The sequence below is a fragment of the Magallana gigas genome, chromosome 4 (genome assembly GCF_963853765.1).
Source record: "Magallana gigas chromosome 4, xbMagGiga1.1, whole genome shotgun sequence".
Lineage (NCBI taxonomy): Eukaryota > Metazoa > Mollusca > Bivalvia > Ostreida > Ostreidae > Magallana > Magallana gigas.
The window spans coordinates 3,406,230-3,415,710 of record NC_088856.1 but is presented as its reverse complement, the minus strand read 5'-3'; the positions used below and the strand labels follow the sequence as shown (position 1 = coordinate 3,415,710).

Below are 9,481 nucleotides of genomic sequence, written 5' to 3'. Positions count from 1 at the left end.
CCCCTGACTTACACCCGAGTGTAATGAATGACTACCCTGCAACGGTGCTGGACCAACACCACGGCCATTATGAGCAACGCCAACCCCCCCCCCCCCCCCCTCTTATGACTATTGAGGAACTCAGTCCCGCCCCGAGAGTATTCCCTACTATCTAAACTGAGGAAGCCTCCGCAATCACTGTCAGGGTCTTCAAACATATGGGCCCTCTCCGATGGTTGAGGAGTGTCATAATGCACAGCCTCCCCGTCACTTAGCCTACCATAGGGGTCATAACTATGCTTGCGAGACGCGCGCCCGATTGGACCTACGGGCGTGATCATGTCATCGCTATCACCTAACCCTAAGTCCGCAAATGCGTTTTCTAACGTATTGTTCATTGCAAAATAGTGCACTTGATGACACGTGGTCAATACACAAAAACAGTGAAATATAAAAATGCAACAATGTCCGGCGAAATCTAGCACAAATAAACACTGGAATGTCAGTCTAATCACGAATTAACTTGGCAAAATTGGAAAAATTCACATTACTTTGCAAGTTATTCAACCACGCAGTGGCCTCCAAAATGGCGGCCTCAACACGAACTATCAACAAAAGTCTACAGCTTACTGTACGGAAAAAAAAATTCCTCGGAATATCCGGCAAGTCCAGGGCGCCAATGTAGTATTTATTGCGTTAATGATTATACAATAATTATAATCCGTGGGTGCGGTACCGCTGGACTCGCCGGTCGCCTCGTCTTACACACGTCAGGCGTCTGTACTCGCCGGCTGCAGGTCTCCAACTGGCGGTAAAAGCATCTCGTGCTGGAACTCCCGCTTGGTGACGTCACGGGCTATAAACAGCCCGTACATAGAATAAGTCAACAATCACTACACTGTCAACAAACTTGATTATTCAAGTCTTCTAATCGGAATTTTCATTTAATCAAGTGAATAAGCTCTAAGAAAAATTATTTAGAGCTAAAAAATTATTTTAAGGTTTATTTCAGTGAAACTTTACATTAAAACACGTACTAAATTGTATTGCGCAAGGTCACAATAGCCGCACAACACAACGTTGCATCATCGTTTTTAATCTTTGAAAAAAAAAACAATTCGGGTCACATAAGGGACTGTTTCAAAAGCTTCATAATATAAATCAAATTGTATGAGATTAATAGAACATCTATAATTGTGTGATTTTATATTTGCTTTATCCAACGAGTTGAAATGGTTATATTCGCTCGGCAAGCCTCGCGAATATATGCACCATTTCAACTCGTTGGATAAAGCAAATATAAAATCACACAATATAGATATCCTCTATATATTCGTTTTTTAACTTTTTCCAAATTTATTTTTTTTCTATATATCTACCTCGATGCCAACTAATCTTACTGCCATTCTAGAAACAGTTTTATTTTTCTTGATAAAAGTAATTGGCGATTTTTTTTTTAATCGTAAGTGAATAATTTTTTTCTATTTAACAAAAGTGTAACATAAAGGAAAATCAGACGATCATTTATATGATAAAACTTTGGAAAGTTTTGGAAAATTAGAATATTTTTCAGGTCATTTAAAAAAAATCCCATTATGCTTGTCTATAAATGAGAAGAGTGAATATTTAATATGGTACATATAAAAGGTTCACAACAATGGACAATGTGTGCGTGATCTCATCTTTTATTTATTTACTTGTTACAATTCATAAATTGATTCAAATATTAATAAATTCAAAACGGTAATAACTGTTATAAATATTGAGCAAATAATGTATAAATATATACTAAAATAGATATAAAATCTTCTGTTAAATATAAAGCTTTTTAAAAAATGTGTTTATTTTTGATTGACGTATTTGGCGGCCATGTTTTATAGGCGGGGCATCAGCACACAGGCCACGCCTATCACGGGCCGGAACTCCTCCTCGTTCTCCTCCTCCCACGTGGCCGTCTCACAGTCCAGGACCTCTATTGTATCCACAGCCTCGCCAGATTGTGTGCAGATTCCTCCAACTACGTATATATTACAGCCTAAAATAAGATAAACACGCAATAAGCATCTGTATTCCTCCAACTACGTATATATTACAGCCTAAAATAAGATAAACACGCAATAAGCATCTGTATTCCTCCAACTACGTATATATTACAGCCTAAAATATGATAAACACGCAATAAGCATCTGTATTCCTCCAACTACGTATATATTACAGCCTAAAATAAGATAAACACGCAATCTGTTCAATGAGTTTGTGGGAAAATCAAGGGCGCAATGCAGATCCCCACCTTAATTATATTGTAATATCCCCACTATAATTAAATTGTAATAAAATATGTTATTGTTAAAATAAAACAGCAACTGTTGGTGTGATATACATGTCGGAGCCATTTTAAGAAGAGTTTTGATTTTTCGTGGAATGTAAGTCATCAATACAAGCATCCAAGTATTGAGGACCTTCGTATTTTTATCGCTAAGATAATATTACATTGTAGGTGAAATTAATGCTGTTTTAACTGAAATGTATGTGAAGTCCTGGATATAGTCGGACAAATGTTGTCATGTTTGATGTATCAATATAATTATATTATATAGCCAATGACTGGACAGTTAACCATGAGTAGACTCCGCCTTTGTGAAATTGGAGTTTGGCGATTATTGCCCCAAACTCTAGGCTCTAACTTGTTAAAATAGCTCCAAACAGTAGCATATTTTACCGATTTAGATGGGTAGCCCCCATAGAAAAAATTGCAAAAGTTTGGCTGCGATTTATCCTTCTGAAAAAATGTTTGTAGTCCAATACAACACTATTGTGTTCTCACCGACAGCTACTGCGCCTGCGTCGTGGCGGGGAGTAATCATCTCCGTGAACTCCGTCCACACTTCACTGAGGCTGGAGTAGCGATACACCACGTTAGAGCTCACCATATCACCTCCTGGTTCCTCTTGTGTTGCTCCGCCGAGAAGAAATAGATAATTGTTTACTTCAAGGACGCATGCATGACATAAAGGTCTTGGGAGACTCCTTTTACGCACCCAGCTATAAATCAAGAAAAATTAGAACAATTTAACTTTCACAAATTTCAAAGGAAATTTTGATCAAATATATATTTTTCGACTAAATATGCTCGTAAAAAAATGCATTTAAATTATGGTTATGCGATGCTGTTTTAAAAAGTGACTTAGACAAAACTCTACAAATAACCAAAAAGTCTACAGAGGAAAAGTGAACTTGAGCATTCGTACCAGTTAAGTTTGGGGTCATAGCACTCCACTGTTTTCAGGACGACCTTCTTGCCCCCGCGGTCTATCGATCCACCCATTACATACAAGTGACCTTTGTACCCGATGCAAGCCACACCCAGCTTTGGTTCCGTCATATTGGCTGCGTAGCTCCATGAGTCCGTGTCAGCGTTATAAAATTCCACAGTATCGAGGGCTCTGGATAGGAAGGAAGTGAGTCAACGTCCAATTCATTTTAAGAATATCAAAGAAAACAATACACAAACACGCATTTTAATCGCCTCTTCTCGAACTTTTTCGGCAAAGTTTTCCGCTTTAAGGACACACAGTCATGCCAATTCGAAAGCGGCTATTATAGGTTCAATCTACCAGAAAACCAACTTCAAGACATTTGTTCATTAACGTCATTGGCGCGTCCTGTGAGTGATGTTTCTTTAATCTTACCTGCCGGTGTAATCGTGTCCCCCTACTGCGTACACCACCCCGTCGAGAACCCCAGCTCCGTGGTACATTCGGGGAGTCTGTAGCGAGGAAATTCGGGACCAGTTATCTTTATCGGGATCGTACCGGAAACAGGTGGAGGTCGGATTGGCCAGGTTGTCTGGCTTCTCTTGGCTGTAAGTGGATCCGCCTGTGCAAAGAGACACATTATAAACGGTCAACATGTACTATCCTTATTTACAAATGTATATATCTAAGCATGAGCACATAACGATGTCGGCGTTTTCGAATAGACACGATCAATATCGAAATGTAGTCAATTCTCGCAGCACCAACTCCTCCATGTATACATACTGTAAATTTCTAATTAAACGCGAGGAATTAATTTCTGCGTAAAATCGCAAGAGGCAACCCTCGCCAATTTAAAAATCTCGCTTTTATATTTAAGACAGTTTTAAACTATAGGAAATTATAACAAAAACTAGTGATCGCGATATTATATTCTCGCGATTTGATACAAAACGGCAGAATCGCGTAGATAAGGAATTTACAGTAGCCAACTAGAGAAAAAATTTGGTTAACTTTCCTTAAAAAGGAGTCTTACAATTTTTGTATTTCCACAGATTTTTAAGAAATCATATGTCGAGAAAAAATAATCAATCTTTATGAAAAAATGTTGATATACAATTTGTATTCATTAAAAAAGTAAATTAAATGCGTGTGAAAAAAACAACGATAGTACTCACCGACGAGGTATATGAATCCGTCCAACAGGCATGCGCACGTGTGGTGGCGTGAGTCAGGGAGGCTGGTCTTAGCTGTCCACTCCGACTTGCCGGGGAAGTACTCCTCCACCAACCGACTGGTCTGGTAGTCCGTGACTTCAAACGGATCGATCCCACCGATCACCAGGAATCGGTCACGTGACAGTGGCTTATTCCGGGTCCGGGTTTTGGGAACCTTGGTTCTCTCGAATGGTTTCTCAGTCTCCGGTCTCGCTTGGTGGATCTTGTTCACTACCTAAATGTATTAGATTAAAACAAAAATATGTAATACAGTATCGAAAGAATTTGCATAACTATATTTTATTCATTCTTTCTACAATTTATTAAGTGTTTAACTTTATTGTAGTTGATGCTAAAGCCATTTTTTTCTCTCTTTTTTTCTTTAATAAAATAGATTCCACATTTGTGTAACTTTACACTAATATATGTACCGTATATAATTAATGTTTTAACACGCGATAAATTTGCACTGATCGGTGGAGCGTGTAATTACCCTTCGTGGTTTCGGCATTTTGGCAGATTCGCTAGAGTCGGACTCTGTTGATGTTTTCTCAGAGTCTTGTTCGCTATCACGTGACGGTTCAGCATCACGTGACTCCTGGCCTCTCCCCAGCGGATTATAACCCCTTGTATCATCTGTATTTATCGCTAACGCCTCGCTAAAACTCAGTCTCTTTGGGCCCATGCTTCCATTCCTCTCACCCCTTGAGATTTGTGGGGAGTTTTGTGACTGAACATGTCCCGCACTTCTGCCTTCCGGACTATATTTGAGCGCCTGACTTCCGGTCTGATTCGCTCTCTGTTGGGCGTCCTCTGTACAGTATCCGCTGCTCCACTCACGGACACTACCCTGCTTACTCGCGCTACTCTCCTTGGCACAGACACTAGAGCTCTGTCCCGTGGGTCTCAGAATTCCAGCTTTTACTGGACTTCCCGAGGTCTGCCTGTTGTCGTCACTGCACGACTTGAACAACGGTTTTGAATTCTCGGCGGCAACATTTCTCCCACCCGGAAAGTCCCGCCTGATTTCACTTCCTGTTGAGGCGTATGAGTAGTGGAGAGCGGGGCACGACATGTTGTTAGTTTTGTTTGTGACCCCCCTGGGTTTCTCTGAGATCCGCCGATCTGCTATCTGGGTCTGCTCAGAGACAGGGACCGTGTACCTTCTGGGCGGCGGAACCTTCATTATAGTGTACATCGTGCTTCCGCTCAACTTGATTGCATGATACCTATATGACACATGACAGGCAAATCACGTTAATGTTTCTTTGCTCTCAGGTTTTAAAATATATTAATACATTTACAAGCATATTACAAAATAGACTATTGGTATGGCAATACATATATATATATATATTTGCATATCCATTGTTCTTTCCCACTGTAAGTCCATATGGAGGAACTGCAATTATTTCTTAAATAATTCAATTCTGGTTGTAACATAGCATTTGATTGGATAAAAAAAAAATAAGTTAAATTTGTATAACCTGGTTTGCACGTCACAATGCACCAACGTCGAAAACGTACTAATCCGCTTGACGTTGCGTTTGAATTTTGAATAGATTAAGGTCAAGATCTAGTAAATGATTCCAGAGTGTCTTTATGGTGCTAGAACCATTATGACGTCATAATTGATTTGATGAATCTTTTCCCGTATTTTACGGCTTTAAAGGAATTAGGTAGAAAATAAAACAATATTTTGACATTATATATTTAATCAAGATAAAAGAAACCCCGGTACCTATATTTAATTTGACATCATTTTAAAAAGGAGGTCAAGGGCTTCTTTAATTCCGTTTTTGGAGAGATTGTAGGCATTCTAGATATATTTCATTAGTCAAAAATGGACAAAACTCCGAGATTTGTTACTTTTATCCCTCATATTTCATAGAAAATGGTTGTTCAAAACATGATTTTTCATTGTGTTTACCAAAAATATTAGCCCCGGTACACCCTATGAAACAAAGGTATTGATATGAAGCACCATTAAAAGAATTTATATCTTGAATTTCACAAACCTGTAGGCACCTTTCATTTACTAGATCTTGACCTTAATATCATTTTTAAAGGTAAAATGCACTCAATTCGTACAGTAAATTACAGAAAATTAAATTATAAGGAATGAACTCAATATCTACCCAAGTTATACTCGTATAACCTGGATTGGAGCAATTTACGCTTTTTTATAATCATAAAGCGTAAACTGCCTCAACCCAGGTTATACTCATATAACTTTGGAAGACATTGAGATCATTTCTTAAATAAATATATACCGGTATATATAGCTGAATAGCGTAACGCATGTAGATATAAAAACACAGATAAATGTGAATTTTACTCTCAACACAACTGACTTATTCTTGTATGCATGAAAATTGCCTTAAAGTTCTATTATAAACATTTGTGACCCAATGTTGCTCTTAAGTCCCAGTCATTGAGTTGGCCTCCACTGCATGATGAATTACCTGTCTTAGTAACTATGGATTTAACTCGTTGAATGAAGAACAAGAATTTGAAATAGGGCGAATAAATAAATGATACTTGACTGAAAATAAATCTATACTTTCAGACAAAGGCTCTGTCAAAGGTGCATGTCTGCCGTTCGGTATCCAATGAACGGATACTTATTAAAACCGCATATCACCCTGGTATGTAACCTGTGTGTTGTTTGGTTCTTTGTATAAAAGCAAAATTTCTTTAGGTCTCGCGCATCGATCTTTCAAGAAATCAAACCTACTGTAAGCAGGAACTTTTCGTAATCAATAAAATGTAATTGCAACATACATTATTACATATTGTAACACTCCATTTGGTTCATTTAAAATTGTAGCATATTGAGTAGGACTATGTGTAAGAATGTAAGAATCAGGGAATGCGTGATACGGGGGGATCACCAGATGTTAACCATTTTTTGTACATTATATTATTTTTGCTTTAACATGTTGATTTCTAATTTGCGTGTATTGTTTTTACCTGAATGCAAAATACAGCATTTCAAAGCATTTCTGTATGTTGAAGATGTGGGTCTCGGGCTCGACATGCTTGACTAGATCTTCCGGACTGATGTAAATCAAACGCACGCAGCCAATCAGCATCGGGGCGTACTTGATTCTGTCGCTCTGGTCGTGGTTGATCCACCTTAAGACAGCCATGAAGACCTCTAACTCTGTGCTCACGACCAGCTCATCACGGGAGATCATCCACTCAACCTGGTGTACCTCACACTGAAGAAACCCCACGGACTGCAGCATCACCAAGCTACTCTTGTTGATAAATCCGAACATGCGCTCGGCAACTTCCGTAAAACCTTGTCTCTGTGCGATTGGCAGCAAGAACAGTACGCTGTCTTCGTTAAAAGAGTAAAGGAAATCTTGGCAGAAATTCAGCGCGCTTTTTATGCCCAGCTGCCTGGCGCAGACGATGATGGATTCGATGTTTTCCGCGGTGAGCGTGAGTTCGTTCGTGTAGATGTAGTTTATGAGCGCCTCGGTGGCTTCCGGCGTGGCGTCGGGTAAGATCACCTCTGTGACGGTAGAGGGTGCCTCCTCACAATACCGGTTGGTGAACTTCTCACTGTGGGCGGCCAGCGCCAGTTTGTGGGCGTGGAACTCCTTCTCATTGACCTTAATCGTAATGTCACACATGCGCTGAGTACGCCAGAGGTCGTACAAAAACTGGTTGATTTCTTTCGTCGATGATACAGCCTCTTTCATCATTTCTTCGAATCCTTTCCTGAGTATATCTTCCTCGTATTTTGCCTCCTCTCCCTTTCTGTCCGCCCGCTTGTCATCGACATACCCGTACAGATGACCCAGATCAGCTGTACCTGACACCCCTCCCTGTTTCTGGTTGTACTGTGTAGCGTGCTGGCTTCCATGTTGCGCGCTCTGCCAGCCTCCTTGGGAGTGACTCGATGTTGTAGTCCTGTGTTGCCCGCCGTCAACTTTGCTCTGCTCAACAAATGTACTCGCCTGTTGTTGCATACCAGCTGGCCCACTCCTTAGCTTTTCATCTGGCGTACAAATCGAAGCGGTTGACTTTTCGCGTGTACCTCCTCTATAGTGGTAAGTTTGGGATGCTCCTGGCATTCTACAATGCCGCGAATCCTGCTGTGTAGTGAATGTAGGATCTCTGTTGTCACTTGTTGAGCGTTGTGAGTTTGTATATCGCCGATCTTGTAGACCCGAGCTTGATGCTGTTTGTTGATGCTCTCGTCCTCCATGATACCTCTGCGATTCATTCTCCGTTCCATAGTAGAATCCCTGAGGGGCCTCGATTGACTCCTGACCGCGTAAGCTATGAAAACTTGCATCATCACTCTGCGAACTCGCGCTTTCTTCATTATCAAAGACTGCGTAATGGTCGCTCTCGTAAACTAACCGCTTCGTGGGGAGTTTGAAGTGCAGGCCACTGGGTGTCTGCTGTAGGGTGGATCCGTCCTTCACCGGTTCCTGTTTCATGGCATCGAAGTACTCTATCACCGCCTCGCGATTGGCGCGCACTTTTGTTGGGGTTCGGACTGTTTTTGTGGCCATCTTTCTATGATATTGATGGACCTCCTTATGTTTACCACGTTGCCATCAATGTCACATCTAAGCGACGTTTATGACGTCATGTGATGTTAAACCTTTCCCGTATATAGCATTGTGACGTCATGATTACCGACTTTGTACTCACATAAATGGGGAGAAAAAATGTGAGTATTTTCGTTTTCGAGTCTGCACAGTTACGCAGTACATGTTTACACATGTGACTTACTGTTTTAATTTCCATAATTATGCATTTCTAAGATGTGTGTTTTATTTTTCAATGAATAAAAAAATGTCCATGTTTTGGTACGTTAATTATAAAAATCATTAAAAACATTTTTCTTTTGAAAAATCATATATACATATTTGGGTTATTGCGTGCACATCAAATTAACTGAAATGTACGGAAGCCCGTAAGTGCCACATGATATATATAAAGAAAACTACATATATATATAAAGAAAATCGTATATTTATATATATTTAAAGAAAATGATATATA

At 39.9% G+C, this 9,481-nt stretch overlaps 1 protein-coding gene across 2 annotated transcripts; it reads right to left on the bottom strand.

The window, feature by feature from the left end:
• Window positions 1-1,648: 1,648 nt before the first annotated feature.
• On the bottom strand, window positions 1,649-9,085 carry LOC105342193 (kelch-like protein 12). 2 transcript variants are annotated; one of them, XM_034449008.2, is made up of 7 exons: window positions 7,424-9,085; window positions 4,944-5,679; window positions 4,412-4,685; window positions 3,669-3,855; window positions 3,228-3,422; window positions 2,804-3,021; window positions 1,649-2,014 (listed from the first exon to the last, which is right to left on the bottom strand). In XM_034449008.2, the coding sequence occupies exons 1-7, from the start codon at window positions 8,983-8,985 to the stop codon at window positions 1,854-1,856; spliced, it is 3,333 nt and encodes a 1,110-aa protein (XP_034304899.2). In that variant the 5' UTR covers window positions 8,986-9,085; the 3' UTR covers window positions 1,649-1,853. The 2 variants fall into 2 exon arrangements, with proteins under 2 accessions (XP_034304899.2, XP_034304900.2); XM_034449009.2 differs by having other exon boundaries at window positions 1,938-2,197.
• Window positions 9,086-9,481: the final 396 nt, after the last annotated feature.

Bases quoted from the DNA above. Each gene is read 5' to 3' on its own strand.
- LOC105342193 (XM_034449008.2), bottom strand. From the start codon at position 8,985: ATGGCCACAAAAACAGTCCGAACCCCAACAAAAGTGCGCGCCAATCGC. The intron at 5,680-7,423 runs GTAAAAACAATA...TGTGTCATATAG, and splicing joins ATGCTGTATTTTGCATTCAG to GTATCATGCAATCAAGTTGA. The intron at 4,686-4,943 runs GTAATTACACGC...TAATACATTTAG, and splicing joins AAATGCCGAAACCACGAAGG to GTAGTGAACAAGATCCACCA.